We start from the raw sequence: 23957 nt of genomic DNA, 5'->3' as shown, positions 1-23957 counted from the left end.
GAAGTGTTGCTTTGATGTATAGTTTTTTCGTCGCTGTAATCATCTTTTATGGAATTGAAATTTGTTTTCAAAATAATGTCAGGGTGTGATCGGGATATCAGCATCGGGAAGTAGCTTATCGTTTCCCCATTAGTTTATGGAATTGATGGGGTTTGGGCCGTGCAAGTTCATTAATTTTCTAAGGTCTGGCTGTTTTCTGGGGATATTTTAGGCCTATCTTTATAAGATCTATAGGAAAGATGATGTAGCGTAATAGTTTTGGCTCCAGCTCTTTGTGATCAGATTATACTCCATTTCATGAGAACAAAATCACACTTTGATTTTGGTGATTTTTGTGCAGAAAATGAAATACTTGGGTATCTGGGTTCAAAAGCTGAATCGACACTGAATGTTAACACCTTGAGTGTATAGCGATGTACAGGGTGGCCCAGAATTATTTTCCCTCACACAATGGATACACAATAGAATTCTATTGTCCAAAGGAAAATAATTCTGGGCCTCCCTGTAGATAGATCTACGTCTATTACACCCAACCATTCAGTGCCCAATGACGCTATTCTACGTTGTTGAACAGGGGGTCCCATTGACTGCGGCAATTCTCTCTTTGAAACAATGTCAACTACACAAGCGGCATCTGATGTGCTGGTCCTGAACCGACGAAGTTCTTTACATCATCTTATCTAACGAAATGAATGTCGAATCTTTTATAGCAGTGAACAATGACGATGAAGAATGTCAGTCCACCTCTGTCTTCTTTACTTTGTCTGGTGACAACATCAAGAGGAATCAATGGAGAAATGAAATTTTGTCTCTTTCACAGTATCAGTCTGGGTGGCCGTACATCATGCCCAGATCCTTGATGCCCGCATTATTGCATTTCCTTATTTAACTATGATAATAATAATAATAATATGATAATAATAATAAACTTTTATTAATAATTAAGGCCCTTACAATAATACAAATTATTATATCAAGCAATACAACTCAAGATGACAAAACAAAGTAATACAATTAGAATTCGAGTCTTCTACCCCTACTCTTGAATAGAAAAACTGACAAAATATACAAGGATACATCACATATCATACGGGTTATTGATTTGACCTACTTTTTAAGGTCACTTAGGTCAAATGGTGTAAATTGGCTGTTTGAGTGTAAATATGGCACGTTTCTTAACCGCTGGAGCTATGAACCTGAAATTTGGTGCACATGACTCCCCACGTCAGATATACTCAGACAATGAATTCCGGTCCGATCTGATTCTCGACTTCAAAACTGAAAAGGTAAAAAGTGCAATATTTCTGCATGAATTCTTAACCACCAAATATCTAGCGAAATACAAATACTTGTGATGCATTACTGAAAAATGTGAAAAAGATTGAAAGAATCTCACTGAAAAGCTTTTGTGCAGCATTGAAATGGCCTGAAACGATTGACAAAGCCATCAGCTACATTGTGACTGAAGTCAGGGGCAGGTTTGCTGTGTGACCATGGATATCATTTATCTTTCCTGTGTCCTTTCATGGCAGACTTCGTGCATTAATCTCGCTGTGTGGCTCTAGACTTGAAACCAATGATGCCGTTACTCCGTAACCCAGGCTGATAGACCAATTGCCACCATTTGAACCAAAAAACCTCATTCTCTCTTCGGTCTGAAGTGGTCGGCTGATGCTCTCAGAATTTGATTCTTGCCTGAAAAGAAGAGGCAACAAGTAAATACTCTTGTTTAGACATAACACCCATGACTATGTTGAAATTGCTTCTTCAGCAGAAATTTCCACCCTGGGAACAGCCCCAACAGTTTTATTCATCACCAACAATGGGTCAGGGCTTGAGTTAGAGTTTATTAATCGAGTTTAGAAAAGGGTCTAAAGTTTGATATGAGGCAACGCTACTGATCCACCTACATGTATCAAATTGGCTCCAATGTCATCATCATTGTGTGGCATTGATTCCTCTCTCTTCACTGATATAGTTCTATGGGGTCCTGAACTCTTGCGAAATGCAGAGACTGGACCTGATCAACACTGCAGGAGTATAAATCAGTAAATACAACTTTCAGACGGACTAAAACACTGGAAGATAAAAAACGAAGAATTATGATTTTTTACCAATTTGGTGGGAAAAGTGCATAATTCTACCTAAAAGAACAAAAGAAACATTTGTCTGAACTTTACAATCCCCGATTGACGTAACCCTGCAGAACAACTCAACATGTAGTAACAATAAACAAGCCTGCCAACCCCATTGGTTGATAGGTGACATGACACTTAAAAACTCGTTTTAGTCCTTCTGTTGTCCCTCATGGCTTGTTTTGAAGTGCCTACGTCTTACGGTTACAAAGCGTGCACCAGGTTGACGGATGGAAGGACGGACAACATTCTGTGGTGATGGATGGAAGGACAGACACCATTCTGTGGTGATGGATGGAAGGACAGACACCATTCTGAATAGTTCTAAATTTTTTGTCAAGGTCATTTCTTTGGCTGGACTTCCTCATTGCCAGATTTGCTGTGCCTGTGTCTTACAGTTTCAGAATGTGCACCATGTTGACAGATGGAAAGACAGACGCCATTCTGTGTTGACGAAATTCTGCATTGACAGATGGAAGGACTGACACCATTCTGAAAAGATAGCATGCTAAAGAGAAACATGCACCATGATGACGGATGGAAGGACAGACACCATTCTGAATAGTTATCATGCTAAATTTTTTGTCAGGGTCGTTTCCTTGGCTGCTCCTCCTCATGGCCAGATATGAAGTGCCTAGGCCCGTTGGTTGATAGGCAACACGATTTCTTGCTTAATCAACACCTGAACTCATTATAGTCCCTCTGACGTCACAATCCTGATTGCAGCCATACCGTATCGATCCTGCGAATAACTGGGACAAAATGCGATCAAGTGGGACATGGAGTTCAATTCCCAAAATTACCAAGTCCTGACAAGCTTATAGACAAAACATATAAAGTGCAAAATACCAAGACCACGGGTTTCCTCTGCAGAAACATACAGTAAGACTTGCATCGATCTTAAGTCAACAATGGCAAGAGAGTTCTTCCTCTCCTAGAATACGCTCCAACACCTTGGTATCCCTACCATAAGAAAGACCTAGACTGTCCTGTGTCTGGACGTTATGCAGTGGACAAAAGCATAATCTGTTCTGATCAGAGGATTGCGGCTGCGTTTCCTTTATCAGACGGTGAAACCACATTCGACTCACTATCTGCTCTATTAGAGAACTGCTCTGGTTGCCAGACTGGCCCAGAGGATTGCGGCTGGGTTTCCTGTGTCAGATGGCGGAACCACATTCGACTCACTATCTGCTCTATAAAGCTGCGTTCACACTGAATACGTATTGAATGCGCATTCCGGAATACGTGCCCCGGAATACGAATCAATGTTAATTCGCATTAATTGGGGTGTTCACACACAACATGCCAATGCGCATTAACCGGTATCGCCGCCTATTGGCCATTAGGAGAACGAATCGACTCTCCTGATAAGGAGGCGCAAATGTCGCTACTACAACAGCAACATGGAGATGGATGTCCAACATGTCCAACAAGATGAGGAACAGCAACGCCGGCAAAGCTGACAAACGGAAGAAATCTGACACTACATGCACTATTGACAACGAAATGACAGATCATGCGTTCTCCATGTGCTAGAACGGAAATAACATAATGCGCATGCGCACAGGAGGGCAGCCTTGTTAATGCGCATTGAGTTGTTCACACCGAATGCGTATCGGGCGATCCGAATTCTGATGCGAATTCAATACGGTGCTGGAACCGTTTTCGATAAACCGATTTGGCATCATTCCAAAACGATTTCAGTCTGAACAGTTAATACGAATTCAGGTTTTAATTCGTATTCAATTCGTATTAAAACGCTAGTGTGAACACAGCTTTAGAGAACTACTCTGATCAGACTATTAAAACCTGATTACTCGTGTCAGATGGCAAACCACAACAAAGCATACATATTCTGACCAGAATACTGACCATTAAAAACATCGATAAAGATTCAAAGTGCCTAGGCCCGTCAAAGACCTCCAAGACAAGGATCAAAGTCTTGTGTTTATAAGTTACCATTGTATGCCTTAGAGGTGGCGAAATGGTACTGTTTAGACAAGAAGTCTTTCCAAATGCCTCAAAGAAGCTGAGGGATTAAAATCTTGTCTTTATTGGCTAACAAGTGCTTACCCTTTCCAAAGACATCCTTTCGGGAATCATAATTCCCACGGGGGTGACTGGCTCTTCCACCCTTCCCCCACTCCCCCCGTGCGAACGTATCATTAGACAAAGCCAGGTCCTTGAGATCATGGTGGAATGTCAATAAAAATTGCAAGCAAATGCCAGGGAGACCACTATCTGACATCCATAACAGCTTACCTCCCTCTTTAGCTAGTTACAGTTGGTGTGACACAACAGGCGAGTATAGTGGTTGCCATATTGATTGATTTATAACATCATTTGAAATATATCCCATCAAGAAAATATGACAAAATTTATGTCATATTACACACCGATGAAGGATGAGGCCGATAAAAACAACAGAGTGGGAACGAATCACTTTTGGCAGTTCATAAAAAGTTAAAGATAGGATGTATAAGGTATATCCCAAAATTACCAAGACCAAGGGTTTCCTCAAGAAACATACAGTAAGACTCACATCGATCTTAAGTCAACAACAACAAGAGAGTCCTTCCTCTCCTAGAATACACTCCAACACCTTGGTATCCCTACCACAAGAAAGACCTAGACTGTCCTGTGTCTGGACGTTATGTAGTGGACAAAAGCATAATCTGTTCTGATCAGAGGATTGCGGCTGCGTTTCCTGTATCAGACGGTGAAACCACATTCGACTCACTATCTGCTCTATTAGAGAACTGCTCTGGTTGCCAGACTGGCCCAGAGGATTGCGGCTGGGTTCCTGTGTCAGACGGCGGAACCACATTCGACTCACTATCTGCTCTATTAGAGAACTACTCTGATCAGACGATTAAAACCTGATCACTCGTGTCAGATGGCAAACCGAAGCATAGTATACATATTTTGACCAGAATACTGACCATTAAAAACATTGATATGGACAGTATTAAATCATGCTCTAGCAGAGACCAGGCAACTATTATGTCTTGAAATTTCTAAATCAGGAAAAAGATTTCCAAATAAGGGAGTTACTAGACTCGGAACTTGATGTGTGCTTGGCCATATGATCGCTGTCGACTATCACTTCAACTATCACTTCAGACTTCATGGAAATATAGTAAACAGGCATCTTGGTTTGTTGTATGCAGTATAGCTCAATCAGTAAGAGGCAGAATAGACTGAAAGACACCTTGATAGAAGAGAAATTATACTTGCTCCTCTTGTACAGCTGACCAGTGGACTGACATCTCTCTAGTCGATGATCAACTGAAAGTAAAAATTAGAGAAGGGAACAGAAATATTCAAGTGTTGAAATCCAGTTTGGGTTCCTGGCATTGCTGATTACACATCAACTTCAAATAAATCTCAAATGTTTGACATAAATGTGATCTTGTAGCTCATAAATGTGAGACACTCACCTTTTTACACACACCTCAGCCCAGGCACAAGCTGTGTTCTGTCTGATTCCAAATGCACAGAGCAGTTAGAAGTGGTTCTGCTAATTATGTCATGACTGTGACCAAACCCTATTTTATTCCCCCCAGAAAACTGGTTGAGTAATAAGGTCATTTGACCCTCTTAGTCTTTTCATTCGTGGAGGCATGTCCTGATGATGACTGTATTGTATTGACTGTATTGTTGAATCTAATCTAATCCCTTGTCCATTGTCCTGGGGTCCAATTAGCCATGCCACTATTCTAATTCTTGTCCTTACAATGCCTTTCTTCTTTTAATAAAACTACTTGTCATGGATGATGATTAGATTAGTTTTCTTAAAGGAGGAATATGTCATCATTATTGCATCTTGACCATCAAGATTTTTGCATCTTGCTCTATTTGCATTTGGTTCTATACTATAGAGCATGAATTCTTAACCACCAAATATCGACTCCCCAAAGCAATTACATCTGCTGAGACCCTCACCCAATTCAAATCCCTTCTTAAAACACACTTGTTCAATCTTCACTTCAAAAAATAGAGGAGGTAGTGCTTTGAGCAGGGTGACCTGGAAAGGCGCTTTATAAATTCTATATTTATTTATTTATTTATTCATTTATTTATATCTATGTAGTGAGTGCAATGGCCCCTGGCCTTTTCATTTCATCTTTCAGAGTTGAATTTTTTCAAAGTCAATTTTTTTCTCCATATTCTGTGAACAGTAGTGTAGCATTTACTGATAAGAAACCCGACCGTGTCTGTAGCATGTCAGAGCAAAAACTGTCAATAAGTGATAAGTGCATTAGTGTTACAAAAAGTGGTATCTGTAAGTGGAGAAATAAATGGGGCTGTGGATGGGGACGCCTTCACGTGACCACCTGCCGGGTTCCCATCATTACAACTTGAGCTGGACATTGGAATATTAGCTTGTGATTGAAGAGCTACAACATCGGTGCTGTAAACTCCAGTTCACACTCAGGAAATATGATAGACCATCTCTGAAGAAGGACCGAGCATAACCAAATTCCAACTATCCAGTTTTTACGCTGATAATTACTAATGAGTTTTTAATTAGAGATCTTATCAAATCATCCAATGTGATATAAATAAGTAATAGTTGAGACCAAGATGAAATCTCCATGGTAACCATTAGATGTAAATTTATATACGAAGCTGTTTCTATTTCATGCTTGAGTTGCAACTTTTATGACTCTGAGCCGCTGGGAGCCAACTTATCTGTCGGAGAGAGTCAAATTTCGCTCCTGGAGAATTCAATGAATTTGTAGTATTTGTTTTGTTTCCGCTAATGTAATTACACGAGTATATGATACCAATGTGATTAGATGAGTATACAGTACCCAGACTGTTTGCTTCTCAAGGGGTTCACATCAACATTATCTTATACTGTAAAGTCACAAATTCTACCTGCGCCTAGATTTTCAACCTAAGGTCACCTTTAATCAGCTTTTAAGCCTTGTTCAGGTATAAAACTACCGAAGTATCCATCTGTTGACCCCATGAATCGTAAAATAGCCACCGTCTGTAGCACCCTTACACGAATCAGCGTAGTTGTGCATAAAAACAATGGCGGACATCGTTACGAGAATGACAACAAGGTCTAATTAAGAGAGAAAATACGAGGTAATTATCAGCTAACGAGATAAATGTCTTTAGGGGATGGCAATGATTTCGCCATTATTGGAGGCAAAATTTTCTTGATCGTCACCTTATCTGCTGGAGTGACCAAATCGACACCAACTGTCAATTCTTGCAAGATCTATGTCTGATTCAAATGTTGTTAATTTCATGAATCATGTCACATTAGTTATGACACAGATGACGGGAAATCGAGTCGAGGGGATCTGGTGGTTGTAATTTGTTTCGCTGTCGCATCGTTAGCTCAAGGGTTCAGTGCAAGAAAATGCCCATGAGGAGGCAATAATCAGTGACATTCAGACGACACACGTGTTTACCCGGGTCATACCACAACTGTTTGCGCCCATCCCATAATGCACGTAAACAAACCTCGGAATGTTTGTCGCCGGAACGATTCCCGGTACGCGGCTGTGTACCGTCCTTTGGCCGGAGGTAAATACGGTATGGAGATGGCAGAATACCGTCTAATGAGACAGGCTATCGTCTTTTATCTTGGCGATGGCATGGTATCGTGTGTCAAGAGATTGATTTCTCCGATAAGCTGTCATCTTGATATTGGCGTGTCTGTGGTACATCTTGCGGATTCGGTACGCTTTGTAGTACTTCTTTTAGCTTGGCGGCTCTTTGCGATGGAAATCAGATCTGATTCGGTCGGAATGTGTCATAACCGCTATGACTCTCAAATGATATGTTTTTTGTCGGTGATGTTGGATGATTGAAGAAAAACTTCTGTCATTCGCTTACTTCATGTTTAATGTTCAGAAAGAAGATGCTGTGAGATTGTTGATATATTTGTAGATCGGTCATGCCTGCCATTTTGTGTCAAGTCATGGCTGCTGTGCTGAAGAAAGAATGGGGTAGCAGACTTTTGATTTATCCTTATAGAAATGGCCCCACTCGAGGTATGTACCTTCACAAGGCACGTGCGAAAATCGACTCAGCAGCCCCAACTGTAGATGACGCCACAAGGCATAACAGGACATCACATGGTATAGGCTAAAATTTGCATTTTCTGCATCGATGCTTCATGTTGTGATTGGTAATAAAAATGGCACCCCTTTGACAACAATATTAACCTTGATGCAGAGAAGTTGACAGAATTGAATTATATGTCCGCATCGACCAATAAATCGTTAGCAATAGTACAGTCTGCATTAACTATTAGCAGTATCTCTCATTAAGGCTACGTTGTTAATACTCGTAAGTTTACCTGTTGAGTGCCCTTGGGATTGTCCTGAGCTCAGGTCAGGTGTACTTTAGATACAGAGTGATGTGACTTGCATCATTGGGCAAGGTTGTGGTTATAGTTGGTTATGGTCAGTTAGACTCAATGACACAAACTTATAATGTATGGTTTTCATGACTAGAGTTAAAGCGAACTGGAACCGCCAAGCCAGTTCGTATGACCTCGTTTTCATTTCCCGCGTATTGAGTGATCAGAACGAGGCATGAATGAAACATGGCGCCTAGCTGTCAATCATTCAGTGACGTCACTACTATGGAATTTACTACGAAAATTCATGAATGAAAGATCGCATGACTCACGTGATTCTCACATGATTCTCAATAATAACAAATTGAACTGCGCATGCTCGGGCACTGGGGGCGGAGCTACAAATCTGAACTCGAATAGGAAGTTGGAAGTTTGACTTTCTCGGGCGGTGAAAGTCGAAAAGTTGAATAAATCGCTCGGCGGTTCAAGTTCGCTTTAATATCAGAGCTCTGACATTAAAAATTTACTGATATGGGCTTACAAGTTTCCCAGGTAAACTGGTGTTTTTCATAACCAGGACCTGTCACTCTGATTGCAATAAATGCATCAATAAGCTACAAGTTATGGGGAAAATAGAACTGTGTAAAGCTAAGACACTTATTCAAGGAGAATTATACATGATGGGTATAAGAGCAAGAACAATTTCAATCCTCCTGTAGGTGTAAGCATGCTCCTGAAGAACAAAAATCTTTGCTGTAGCTCTTGCTATATTTTTCTGCTAACACCCTGTATTAGAGTACTAGGGCTCACTATTACTGCTCCCCTGTTTAAACTACAGCATGCTACGACAGTAGCAGGGTGTTCGCCAATGATCTAATTACCCGAGTTAAGTGGTAATCACGCTCGTATTGGTGACGCTCACTTCTCATTAGAGACTTGATTCGTCTGCGATGTCATAAACTGGCTTGGTCTTGGGCGTTAGAGTCTGAAGTGTTCTGCAGACAAGATGATTCTGTTGCAGCCTCCTGTGATAATTATCACATGCGACAAAAAACACTTGTCTGTGTCGGTCATCACAAGTGCATGCAACTAGAGTCCGCCATTTCTGCCAATTGCAACTCAGCCATAATGACCTGTTCAACCCACAGACTTGCTTTTTTCACCGCAATAATAAAACATGTGTTGCTGCGATATAATTCTCTGGTTTGCTGGGGTGCTTTAGGGACATTGTTTGTCACCTCCATTATCGCTTTTCTCATGCCAAAATGGTGGACCGTATTGTCGCCTTATTAAAGGCTCTCCGGTACGAACAACATACGACCTATCGAAAAACGCTATCGCAACCGAGCCCTGGAGTGTCTGGCTATAGCTTGGAGGTATTTTGTCACATTTGAATGTCATAATCAGTACAATCTCGGAATATTCATATGTTTTCCCCGGCAGATATCCGTGACACTGGAGGCAGTGGTTATACAACTTTGACCTTTCACGACGACCATAGAGAGAATCGGCATATCCTGCATGTCTTTTCTGCACTTCCTATTGCAGGATGGAAAAAAATTGTGTCAACGTCTGCTTTTTTTCTCCGGAAAATTGTCTGTGTTTGGTTATTGCTTCGTTGTGGTTGTTGTTCTTCAGCGTTTGACTCGTAGGTGGCATTTCTGTTGTGGTTTTTGTTGAGATTGCCATGATCAGCCAAAGTTCACAGGTTGATCCGCGTCTGCAAGAATTTCTTAAACTTGGCTCTTTCCTCCCTGATGTTCTTTCCATGGTTCCTCAGGAATGCTATAGAGATAAGTCAAAAAATGTAAGGTTGCCTGGTATTTGCAATCTTTGAAAAATGTGGCTTGTTGATTGAAAAGTAGTTTCGCTTCTCGGTGCAAAAATTCCAAAAATACAAAAAGATAGATTGCTTGGACAAAATATATCAACCTCACTTTCTTCGGCATTCAACTCACAAAAAAACGTTTAACCATAATCACCTCAGCTTACGAGTAATTTGGCTAATGTTCGGATTGGTTCGTTTAGTTGCTCCCAGGTGGCCAATGGAACCACAAACCCTGGATCTTTATCGAGAAAAGATAGATATGGCATGAACCAAAATTTGTTTGGATGATAATGTGCGTGTTGGCCACTTGGCTTCTGAGATGATCATTTTGGCTGTGTGTGCATGACATGACTAGCCAATGTTGACTCCGAAGTACTTTTATGAAGTTGTAGTACTAGTATAAGGCAAAATCTGCTGATATGTGTATCTCCCGGTCTTCGTACAACCTGATCAGTGCACGAAATCTTTCAGAAATGTTGCTATTTTCGCTCATTATCTAAACATTCCACACAAAAAACTGATAAAGTCTTGCCGGGAACAGGTGCCTTAACTCGCTATGCATGCAGAGCTACGCCTGAACAAGTGGAAAAGATATTGCCAAGAATGTAGGCATGGAGATGGTGTGCGAAGAATGCCAGGCCGAACTTTCTGGCAGCTTTGAAATAAATGGTGAAATACATTGAATACCGTGTTACCAAGAATGCTTTTGATATGTTGCACCATGGCTCCACACCTTGTTTTTTTACATTTTGGGTATTGAAGTGACTGCGGCCGTAACTCAATATTACTTCACGTGGATGGTTGAAGCTATCAATATAGACATTATGCTACTCAAAATGGAGACTCATTGCTAAAAACCTCAAGTACGAGTACCCCAAGATGGCAACGACTAGACAACTATCCAGTCAATAAAAGCTGAAAAGATTCCCTTATATGGAATAGGTTTGAAACCCAATAACATGTTCAATGTGCGTACCCCAGGCATGAGTACCCCCCTGATGAGGACCCATGCCTGAGTACCCTTGAGGGGGTCAGTGATCCAGTCAACATTGAGATACTTGCAACGCCCAATCAATCATGTCAAATTGTAGAATTTTGCGTGATGAGAAAAATTGATCCGACAATCGCGTATAATTTCATACGATAGTTCTGTGTTGTGTAAACGACCGTATTTGTATCTGAATGTTTTCGTAACGATTTTGATTTTTTGCGCACGAATGTAAGCCAGTATCTGTATGACCGGCACAATCTATTGGGAATATCTTAATCAAAATTGCATGCCTGTTGTGACTCTGCCTGATTGGGTCTGGGATCGATACGGTATTTGTGTTATTAACTCTTCTGTAGTGGAGGTTATCTTTTTTCACGTTGGCTGTTGAAATTGAATTTGAATGTTCCAATAACGTTCATCTTTAATGCAAATAAGTGTAGCTGTACTCATGTTTGATTACACATAGTGCAATCTGAATAAAACAGCCTGATATTCAACCCCATACTGACTTCATGGAGGCAGTGGCAAAGATCAGAGAGAGTGAACTTGGGCACCTTTGAGCAGCCGTGTAGAGACCTTGTCAGAGATCATTGTCAGAGATTCTGTGGTATCCTTAAGAAGAAATTTGTGGAGATTCTGAACTATGATAACAAAAATAGAAAGAGAATTAAGTTCCAGCTAGAGGCAACATTTATCGCCTCACTGCCGAATCATATAATTTTCAGACAAATGGACCCGGACATTTATCATATGACATGACGCCAACAAAAACCCAAATCATCGCAATGAATATGACGGCCATTGCCAATGATCGCAATTTGTAATAATTGCGATTAATGGCGCGTCTTCTGTGACAATTTCGATACGGAGAAACTCGCCATGTATCATATGACTTGAAATACTTGTGCCATCGCCATGGTAACCGACAAATAACAACCTCGGTGTGACTTAGCCCCTTTATTTGATCTAGATCGTAAACTGCTACTATAATGTGGCTACTTTGTCGTTGAGAAATGTGGTGGAGGTGTTATGTTTATATTCATATATCAAGAGGTCTTATGATTATTATTGAACCAGCTTCTGTCTGCTGAAATCTTATGGCGATGGTTCCGCTTTAGGGACAAAGACAGCTCATACCCCCAGCCAGTTCGACATTTCATGAATGATTTCATATGCTGATGAACATTTCATACATAATTCATTAAATATTGTAGAGTGGACTTCAAATCATTTGTACTGATAACAGCTTCTTGATTGGTGACTTCTATTTGCATGAGAGGATTGTGATACTTCATTATGTCTTGGCCTTAGGGCATCAACTGTGCATTATCTGTTTATACAATCTTTTAAAACGTCATGGTTGTCAACGACAAGACGCAATGTGTTAATGCTGCAGTTACTATTCTGACCCGAACAAAAGTTCTTACCTTTCCGAACCGAAAAGCTCCCCAGATATTGCAAATCTTTTCCACTTTTCTCATACTATTGGTTCTTCCGTTGTCAATATAACATCCTTTCTGACGAGTACATTGTGTTCATAACGGCCACTCTATAACTAAACTGTCAATGTTTCTTTTTGGCTTCAAATCTATCTTTATACTCATTCTGAGCTTCTATGGCTGGTATCGCTCTTTGTATGCCAGCTCTCAAAAGATTCAACAATTTTGTTCTTTCTTCATCTTGACATATTGGTTAATACCATTCGTCAATAATCAACCAGTTCTGACTATAGCACGCTATCCCGCTTAGCAACAGCTCCCCAGCATCCAGTCGGTTCAGAGCTAGCATTATTCCGTTTCTCCTGTTGCTGTGGTTGGGAGCGTTCTCCATCACTCCCGAAAGATTCGACAATTCGCCGGTTTTTCTTCACGATGAGGTATCGGTTACTTCTGATCGCCGATAAAGTGTGAGTTCCGACAAGTTTGGTGCTATACCCTGCATAGCAACGGTTAGCGTAGCGACGCAGCGCTAAGACAGTGATGAAGCTGGTTGGATTGGAGCCAAGCTATTATTACTATTCTTGTGGTTACAAGTGGTGGTTGGTGGCGTCTTGTGATGATGAGCAGCGGAGGTAGCATAGGTTCTGCAGCCCGTTTAACCGCCTGACGTAGCATCAACGGTAGCTTTCATTGACCTGACGTAGCCTACAAGTTGCCGATTCACAGATTTACGATAGTAGTGGATTACTGGGAATGCTTTTCAAGCATTGCTCTCTCAATCTGTACAGTTTCAAGGATTATACTGTTTCTGTACCGTCGTTCTGACATTTCGAAAAGTAATTTAGAGTTAGCTCATTTGTTTAGATTGTTGATTCTGCAGAAGTTGATAGAACCTTTCGGTATCCTTATCTCAGAGTTTTGAGGATGTACTCAACTGTGGTGTTTGAAGAACAGCATCCGACCGATTTTTCTGGATTGTATAATTATTAGTGATTCATTGCAACCTGATCCAAATCATAACTGGATTAAGAGTGGGTCAATCTTCAACTGCATTGTGAGGCGCGAGATTGTCATTCGAGTTCACAATTATCTGAAGTGCCAATCATATTTCTTACGGAAGTCTCACTGGGATCTTTGCGTCGTATGATTGGAGTTGTATTTTTGCGTCCTTGAGTCGGAAGTTTGATTTTAACACATACCCTGGGGTGCTGAGGTTTAATCATCAAAGGAGCACTGCATCCTTGATAATCTGGACGTTGAGAATTCCGTATTCTGTGCAAGAGGATTCGTCATCTGTTGCTCATAACTTGTGGATATCACGCTTTTCCCGCTGTCATATAGTTTGAGAGTTATTGGTAATGAATTTGGAGATGGGCCACATGTCCCGTAGGTGATTCATACCTTCTGATTATATTTAAGTCACAGGAATAAAAATGACGCTCCAGAACCGATCGTATCTTATTGCAAAGGCGCGATATTTGCGTCTTTCGAGAAAACTCAACGCGCACGCGAACCATTTGAATAATATGTTCGCAAACGGAACGATGTATCGTAACATGCGCCGATGGGAACATTGTTGGGATTTAGATAACAATCCTGCATATATCAATGGTAATTATGAAAGTTTTATGTTGTCTGTGGTTATTTTGAAGTTAAATGGGTTAATTGCATGTTAACTTCAGTAATCTCTCCCTACGGGGACATCCGTGTTTATTTCAATTCAGTTACTGCTGATCTTAGAATAGACTGTGTGAAATTGTGGTCTCTCGTGTAGGTTGTGCATTTGTCTCTAGAAGACTTCGGGGCCGATGACTTCATTTGTGGTGGTAACAATTGGCAAAGACTATGGCAAGGAATGTACTGAGGGGTGACCATGTTGCAAAAAGTAGTGACTGGTTTTACACTCCAGACTCCTACAATGCTTTGCAATGCAATGCTTCTACTGTGCATTGTGATGCACTTGATGACGAGTTTTAAAACTTTCTTAGACACAATATTCACTAGATGTTGAAAAACACTCAAGTTGCTTAACTGTGTCGAAATTTTTTATGAGGAATTTAATTTCACCTAGACAATGAAACTCATCAGTATCTGGGCTCAGACAGGATATGCATTAAACAGGGCTTACTTCGTATCAGTGATACAAAATAAGCATTATTCTGATTAATTAGGAATTAGATGCTCCAAGAAATATTTAAAAACCATCCCCAGGTATGAATAAAATGGTTCCTGATCGGCTCAATAGGGGGATACTATGGTCAGGCATGTCTGCAGGCTCTGCATCTGATAAATGGCATGTTTTTTAGTCGAAAGTTAACCCTCTCGCTTCAGATCTAGCTGATTGGCGATTGCATTTTCACCCAAAGTCTTTCCCGACTTTGCTATACAGTAAGCACAAATCCCAAATCTCGTGACTCCCCTCAATTGCTTAACCTGGAAAGATCTAAATATTGTTTTGATATTTTGCCTTGCAAGAAACCTTCAGATTGAATAATTTATCAACATGTTTTGTAAAAGCAATGCCTTTGCCTTTTTGAGATCAATGCTCTAAAGGTCAGCCAACAAAAAGCTGGTTCTGGAACTGTCTAAAATTAGACAAGTTTTAATTGAAGTGTAGGTGGAATTACTGTGGGTGAAATGGATTTAATAGATTTTATCATGAAATCAATAAACATTCCACTTGGCGAAAACATTTTTGGAAATGCCTGTTTCATTATCGAACAGGTCTTATGATCTTCCATGAATTTGTCACCAGCACTTTCAGGCAAAGTCTGCCCTAAACCATCAACCAAAGCACCAATCCATTGACTATTCCTTGAACTCAAGAATATGAGTCAGTAGTGACATTCTCTAACCTCTCTTTTACCTGCATTGCTTCTGCCAACTCGTTTGCCATTTGGCAGTCGGCCAAGGCATCGAATATCACGGATATCATGATGATAGCCTGCTAGGGTAATGCTATGAGCAAAGCTTTTGTGTGGTGTACCTTACAACAAAAAACAAACGTGCAGGTATTACTGCCTCAGAAAACACCCCTTACTGACTTGCTAAGTATCTTTGACATTTTTGAAGCAACATCATTCTGCCTCAGCACAGTATACCTTAGAGAAGTTTAGTTTTTCCGAAAGTACACCAAGTACTAAGAATACCTCATGATACCTAGCAAAGATGTGTACAGATATCTTTGCCCGATATGCTTACACCAAAAAACACAGCAACTTCCATATTCTATTTGGCACAGCCACACCCATTCCTTAGCGTCTTCTTGCATCAGCCGTTGGGTAGCCCTATACCTTTGTTACTGATGTAAAGAGGAGATACCATGTGAGTTTTCAACTTCATGAAGGGGTGGTTGGGAAGGCGGTGTCTCACAAATGCAATGTCTTGAACAAAATGGTGTTGAACAGTCACTGACAGCACCAGTCTTCTGATTCTGTTCCTTGAGTTGTTGGTGGATACCAGCATTGTATGGAACACGTAGGACGTAGGGTTTGCTGTATATCACAGCCAACAACAAAATTGTCCACGGACCCCTGGAGCAGAACCATTTAGGACACTCTCCAGCAAGTACAAATATGTAACATCTATCTACCTCATTTATTCTAAAGAATTGGATTAGGGCTGCCATGAGGCAGATTAATATCTCGTAACTAACTGTCTGTCGTTCCGTCTGAGACGTCGCATTTGTCAGTAGATATGTGGGAAGCTAACAGAGACGCCTACTTGGTTGGAACAGCTGTCTACTTGAGAAACCGAAGGCGTATGTAACATGCTCTCTCTGGCTTGCCTTAACTAGGTCGATCCTTGGGTTAAAATTCAAGCCGAACTTCTACAGTCAGAAGCTGTGCTAAGGCTAATGTTTGAGTGTGCCAGTTACCTTGTACAAACCTAAAGCTGCAGTTAGAATTCATGCAAACTTTTTTTCATGTTCTGGTATAGCCTACCTTGAAGATGTTCAGAGGTAATGTTTAGATGTGGTGCCTCGGTGGAGTATCCTGACCTTTGGGTTGTTTACCAATACAGCCACAGGTGGATTGAAAGTTTGTTACTTCGCTTTGATTAGAGAGAAATGTCCACCTTTTTATGTAAGTCTGCGTCCTTCTCATTGCAGTACTTGTAGTATGTGACCATATTGCCAATATAAGGCATATCTCACTATCTTCTGCTGGAATGATTGCCATTGATTAATATCGATGCCTCGCTCACCCGACAAGAAGCTGTCACTAGAGGTACGCAATGTCTGGATAACAGTTCTTGAGTGGATTTTTATTGACGGATGCATTCGATTTGTAGAATGGTGGTGCTGTATAGTGCTCTAGGTTGTCATGTGATGTAACCTTATATCCAGGAGCTAAGGTGTGTTCACCTGATTCAATTGATTAGTAGCTTCGTCATGTGGCCAAAATTGTCATGTGGTAAAAAATGAAATTTCAGTTCTTATATCACGCCTTATACTGTACAACACTCGCAAAAAGCTTTACATTCCTTTCCAAGCCTGTACAGAAAACCTTTCTGTTGAATCGAGGGGTACATTGGCATGACACTTTGATATTACAGGCCAGTTGAGAGTACAGAGTGGCACTGGCTGAGCCTGCACCCATGGCCTTCTGACCACAAGCCGGACACTCTTCCACTGACTGTGCATCCACTGTGCTTCTGCAGTTCACCAAAACCAAATCTGAGCATTTTCTGTTTCTCGCCAAATTTGTTGGATTCCCAAGGGTTAAACAAGCGATGGATTTCCAATGCACTGTCTATAGACTGATCTGATTTTACGAATTCTTCTTCACTCAATTTGCTTTGGGAAGCGATAAGAAAATTTGATTTGGAATAGATTAAGATGGCTTCACCAGTGGAACTCGAATAGAATATGAAACAGGCTAGAATCGGATGATGGCAAATCAGCAACAAGTTTCATTACAAAACACCATATGCACCATATCCGACTGGCCCCAGATCACCTCAACAGATGCATGATCAGTAACTTCTTGGTCTTCCAAGCATGCCAATCAACACTTGCCCTACCACAAAGGGTACAAGACAAGCCTCTATGAGTAGGCTTCTGACACATTCCCTGAGATACCGCTAAAAACAGGGCTGTTCACCCGACCATAAGATGTCTGCCTGTAAGTGACAGCTAGCCACGAGCGCTCCTCTCTATACATAAGAAAACTCCCAAGACAGTGATGGCAGTTTTAACCCTTGACATTCAAGTTGCCCACAAGCCACTTCTTTAATGGTATGGAGACTCGAGCTGATTCGCAAACTTCTCAGATTTTGGAAAGACTCGCAAGAAATGTCTGTTTGAACTCTTGTTGGTGGCATACTAGCATGGGGTCATACGAAAGAGCAGTCATTGCCAGGGATCAATGGACCGAACTCACCACTACATACTCCGGTATAAGTAGGTATACCACAGGGGAGCGTACCAGGGATGGAGTAATGGCAATGTTTATGGGGTCAAATGAATGGATCTTGGCTTGGGGTCTGGGTAAAGATAATCCAGATGGCATGGAATGATGCTGCCTTGAACAGGCAACATGATTGCAGTGTCACCCCCAGAATAGCTTGCATATTGTTGGTGATGCATGACTTGGCCAAACTGGCAGTATTTGGTTCACGGTTTCTCAGTTAGTAAACCACCGAATGGATTCATCTTGCTGATTTGCCCGAACTGTCATCAACACAACATCGTGTCATCGCATCCTACGCCTTGTCACGCAGGACACACAGACATTGGTAAGCGCGATCAATTGTTTAACGAGCGTCCGCTGTTGTAACGTGGCTATAATATCAGGACGGATCTAGCACACTAATCTCTTCATTTAGTCTAGCTGAGGCTTAATGATGATGTATTGTGCCGTAGATATTTTGGTCAGCCTGGTGTACCAGTGGCCAACAGGCCTTTTCAGGATGTGATTACATTGATGGCTTATCACAGCGATAAAAGTACCTTGTTTGCAAAAAGCTTCAAACAAAATGTGACCACAAATAGCAACAGAAAAAAGTTGAGATATCTTTGCAGAAGGAATACATGTGCAGACAGAATCTGCTTTGAGATCAAGGCAACACCCACTCAGATGTGTTTTTTGTCGGTCCTTTATCTTGTCTGTCTGGGAAAGAATCACTGGGAACATGTGGGAGTTGGTGGCGTATTGGCATACATCAATTCTGTCAAGATAAGCCATGGAAAGAGTTTGCAAAACTGTTGGTGGCATGCACCCCGTGGTTGTACACAAAATAGCACTGCACATTAACATAAAACAATGCATTCTAAACAAACTTTTGAATAAATGGGGTCCATCCAGATTCGTGGAGGCGGAAACATCATCGGAGAAACCATCCTTATCACAGTTCATGATATTTCTGATCTATTTATTTCCGATCTCATGTCCGATATTTTGAGTTAAGCTGAAGTCATTTCCTAACGCACCTGTTGTTACCACTTTCGGTGATTAGATTTCGGACAAAACTGTTGCCCGAGACGATTTTGCTGCAGGTCTATCTGATTTTGCTCCAGGAATAATGGGTCTACGACACTCTTTTCCTGCAGGTCTGACGATTCCGCGATGGAAATAATACCCATCATCTGATTGTTATTCACTGTCTTTCCTGTAGCTTATCGGCAGCTTATCTTGCCGACCAGTCTTGGCTGGCAATTTCCTCCGCTACTGGCAAGAGAGGTGGAATCGATGACAATGAATTTATAGGAACTGCAGGAATATACGGTCATGTTCACGTATTTGAGAGTAGTCAGAATAAAAACGATGACCGTATCATAGAAGCATTCCCGAAGACACGAAGAACAATCTACTTGTTTTCATTCTCACTGCTGACGTAAAGCCGTTATAAGAAGACGTAGCCCATCCACAAATAATTCATGAGATAGTGAGATCGTTGAAATTCCAGTGGGAGAGAATCCATTCTGAGGAAATGAACCGATGGCAATTCTTTCAACAGCATGAATAACTTTGCTAAGAATTCATTCAGTACAACACAGATTGGAAGTACGCTTGGTTCAAAGATCAGGTTCAACCCATGAGTGCAGCTTTGAGTGGATGGATGGCTGCTGAAACGCTGTCTTCAATTTGTTCATCATGCTTACTCAGGAGTGAATTTAGCAGGGGGGGGGCTGCCACCCAGACATCTCTGAGAAACATCCAGATTTGGGATGAAAACGTGGTGTTCCCCCCTCAGCCAGACGAGAGCCCGTTACAGTAGTCTTGGAACTGCCATGGTTTATGATGCTCTTGCAAATAAACAACTTTTATTAAAAATCTTCAGCACAAAGTACAGAGCATCCTTATCAATTAGATTTCCTGAAATTCCTCCTCTCAGAGAAGGAAGTCGAAGTTGGCAGTTCAAATCTTGTCTCGTAATTTCTTAGTTAATGAAGCTGTAAAAACGATTCAGATTCTGTTGTTTTTACCACTCAACAATCATGGTATTCTCCGCCAACTGAATCAAAACATGTTATTTTATTAGTGGAATTTGAATTTAACAGTTGGCAGACTTTGAAAGGAGGAATAGAAACTGGTGTTTTTATTTCATCAGTGTTTAGTTTCTTGATAGGTATGTTGGAGGTACAGGTTGTTGGAGCGAAAGGTGGAATATACTCATCTCGTCATGGCTTCTTTACCAAGTCTTTCAGGAGGCCATTGCTTCCTTCTCACCTAATATGGTTCGATATATGTGTCCAGAGTGAATATGGTCTGTGAAATGAAAAGCATCTATATCCTGTACATAATGCTAGTTCATTATTGTCGTGATTAGCTCACCTCTTAGCAGAGGTGAGCTTATCCCATACCGTGGCGTCCGTCGTCCGTCGTCGTCGTCGTCGTCGTCGTCGTCGTCGTCGTCGTCGTCGTCGTCGTCGTCGTCGTCGTCGTCGTCCGTCGTCCGTTAGCAGGGCACGTTTCGTAACTGTTAGAGCTATTGAGTTGAAACTTGGTACACATGTACCCTTATGTAATGACACCTGGGAGACCAAGTTTCGGTCCGATTCGTTTCATGGTTTGGCCACCAGGGGGCCAAACGTTAAAAGTGAAAATATGCAATATCTCCCTTAATAGTAGTCGGGAAATTTTGAAAAAAATATGGTAGGTACTACTAGCAAAGGTGCATCATATATCCTCCGGGTTTTTGATTTGACCTCCTTTTCAAGGTCACAGAGGTCAAATGGTGTAAATTAGCCGTTAGGATGTAACGATGGCACGTTTCTAAACTGCAATGACTATTGATACCAAATTTGGTACACATTTACCCCTTAGTCAGATGATCTCAGGGACCAAAGTTTGGTCCAATATGATTCACCACTTGACCACCAGGGGGCAAAATCCAAAAACCTTAAAAATGTGATTATTCCTTAACTTCTTGCCCGATTGCCACCAATTTGATATCATGGGTACATCTAACCACCATACAGTATATGTCACACAGGTTTTTAATTTGACCTTCTTGTCAAGGTCACAGAGGTCAAATGGCATAAATTCGCCGTCAGGCCGTAACTATGGCACGTTTCTTAACTGCAATGACTATTGATCACAAATTAAGTACACGTGTACCCCTTGGTCAGGTGATCTCAGGTACCGAAGTTTGGTGCGATCTGATTTGCCGTTTGGCCTCCAGGGAGGGGGCCAAATCCTAAATTCTTCAAAATGCCATTATTCCTAGTAATGACTTGCCCGATTGGCACCAATTTTATATCATAGGTACATCTAATTCTAACAACCATTCAATGTGTCACCCGGGTCTTCTTTGATTTGACCTACTTTTCAAGGTCACAGAGGTCGAATGTACTGTAAATTGGCCATTTTGGGGAAATTGTAATTGCTTGGACCTACATCAAACCTAACACTACATGACACAAGACCATGCTCTTTATCCATCTTTCCTCCACATGAGGTGAGCACAATGGCCCTGGCCATTTCATTGAAATATCAAGCTCTTATTCAGAAAAAATATTCGATGAAATCATCTCAGAATGCACTAGCGATAAAATTCACCCCACAGACCACTGCTGTTTAAAACTTTAATGAGACATGGGATAGGAATGGTTTTAAAGAGATTTAGAATGAGATTTAGATAAAGTAGGTTGGAGTCTTTTGGGTTATCTAATAGAGTTGGAAGTAGAATGGTATCATACTCTGGTGGATATTCTTTAAGTTTTAATTCAATAGAACAAGATGGAAACTTTTTAAAAGCAACTAATGGTTTAATTTTTTGTTTTTATGTTATGATAAGTAAACCGCCAGCCACAAAATCTGGTGAATCATTTAGTCGCTTTAGAATCAATTGAGTGCTGCTCATAACTTTTTAAGCCAGATGGGAATTAAATTACAATGATTTCCTGAATGAAATATATAGTTATATGAAGCAGCCTGGAGGTTGATGGATGGAGGAATTGCATGTATACAGGACACCTCGTAAACTGACTCCGCAAAGCAAGCTCTCAGCATTCTCCTCCCTTTGCTCGGCAGGACATTGGAGATAAAAGTGGCCTCCCATCCATAAGGGAATCCATAAGTCTTTGTGTCTTTGAGCAAGGCACTTGTTCCTACTTTCTTCTCTCCACCGAGGAGTAGCTGGCAGAGATGGTAAAGTAGGAATGTCATTCCCGAGCGCTATATAGCTGCTTCTCAAACCTGTAATACTCCCGGTGAATAAGCTTGAACCAGGAATGTACAGACCGATGGATAGAGGTAATTATGTGAAGCGCTTTGAGCGACTGAAACCAGTTGGATTAAGCGCCGTCTCTGGATAACCTTTACTGGCCATTATATTCCATATTTCTTGTGATCCCAGTCTGGTTATCTATGATATATCGCCGTCATACATAGCTATCATATCTTGGGTAATTGGACTAGTCTGGGCGATTCATCATTTCAATCACCTAGTCAGACAAATTTCACATCATTTGTGGAAATGGCTATTGTAGCGAGTTAAGGCAAGACATAAAACAGGGTGGGTTCGAAAAATATATGTCTGCTTTGGCGTGGTCCATCAGTCATATTTGTCGGTAAAGTTATTGTGACGGAACCTAGCAAGATTACCCAATCACCTACATGTGTGTCGGGCAAATTTTGCATCATTCTTGGGAATTTAAAATGGCTATATGAAACTGCTAGAGCAACCAATTTTGATAATATATAATATTTCTGAGTCTAAATCTGATAACAAGTTTCAGCCAAGCACTGATTCACGAAATCCACTCTAATCAAGAAAAAGTTTGAGATTAAATCGTGAATTATGAGTTAATTACCTTCTAATTGTGTAATTAAATTAAAATTTATATTGACTCCAGATTGTACTGGGAGGGCTAATTGGTTTAGCTTCGATATGGAAGCATTTTGTGTTATCAGCTCTGTGTACCGTGGTCTTTGCTGACATAATTAGATTAGATGACAAATTTAAACTTGAACAGAAAAGCAATAATGATATTGCATCCTTCCAGCTCCTTGATCTCCCTCTGATCCTGCTGGTAACAATCTGAAATTACTGATGGTGTTCTCTGTTGCTAAGGTCCCTGCTCTACCTTACTTTTGTTTTGAGGATGTATATGGACAGCAAACAGTTCCTACGTCCTAGAAAGCTGTCTCAGTGACACCATGCCCTAGTTGTCCACTTAAGGTTACCCTGATCACATCCTCAGGCCACTCCGTTGGTAAACCATGGAAACTTGTTGAATACATCCGCAAGATTTCCCAGAGCCATTTGGTGAGCAAACATCAGCATGACAAATACTGTGATCGATTCCATGTCCAGAAGGACTGGTCTGCCAATACAAAGCTGGAGAACCTCTCCAGATTTCTTGGTCCAAGTGTGGTAAAATGAAAGGGATATGTGTTTCACCCGAAGTTAGTTGACAAATATGTGGAGAGTGCTGTATATGAAGTACACCTCTTTAGGTTCTGGTTAGAATGGTAGAGGATGAGAATATGTATATCCAATCTTTGTAAGACAAACCTTTGGTATTTACTTCTGCCAAGCCGAAAATACTGTAAATCCGACAATATTTCTGGCCATTTTACTTGCGGGTTTGTGAAATTGCAAATTTTGCGTACTTTTAACTTAGCATTTTAAAAACCATGCAGCTGTAACTTCATGTAGATTTTCTTTTTCTTTGCATGTAATGTTTGCAATTATCTGTAACTGTGGAAGATGCAAAAATAAAAAGTACACGAATAGTTATGGGTTTACAGTATTGATTCATACAAGCTTCTTTAAGAAGGAG

At 40.9% G+C, this 23957-nt stretch overlaps 1 protein-coding gene across 6 annotated transcripts in view; it reads left to right on the top strand.

Moving 5' to 3' along the window:
• LOC135493197 (protein Fe65 homolog) overlaps positions 1 to 23957 on the top strand; it is a 152247-nt gene that overhangs the window by 50150 nt on the left and 78140 nt on the right. For 2 of the 6 annotated variants that reach the window (XM_064780268.1, XM_064780269.1), the window contains exon 1: positions 13415 to 14335. The exons of 3 other annotated variants lie outside the window; for them this stretch is intronic. In XM_064780268.1, the coding sequence (XP_064636338.1) occupies positions 14158 to 14335 (178 nt within the window). In that variant the 5' untranslated portion in view covers positions 13415 to 14157. Of the gene's footprint in view, positions 1 to 13413; positions 14336 to 23957 lie in introns of those variants that run through there. One more of the 6 variants, XM_064780267.1, reaches the window with a different exon arrangement.

The sequence above is a fragment of the Lineus longissimus genome, chromosome 9, assembly GCF_910592395.1.
Source record: "Lineus longissimus chromosome 9, tnLinLong1.2, whole genome shotgun sequence".
NCBI lineage: Eukaryota > Metazoa > Nemertea > Pilidiophora > Heteronemertea > Lineidae > Lineus > Lineus longissimus.
The sequence above is the reverse complement of the archived record's forward strand: the minus strand, read 5'-3'. Positions and strand labels throughout refer to the sequence as shown.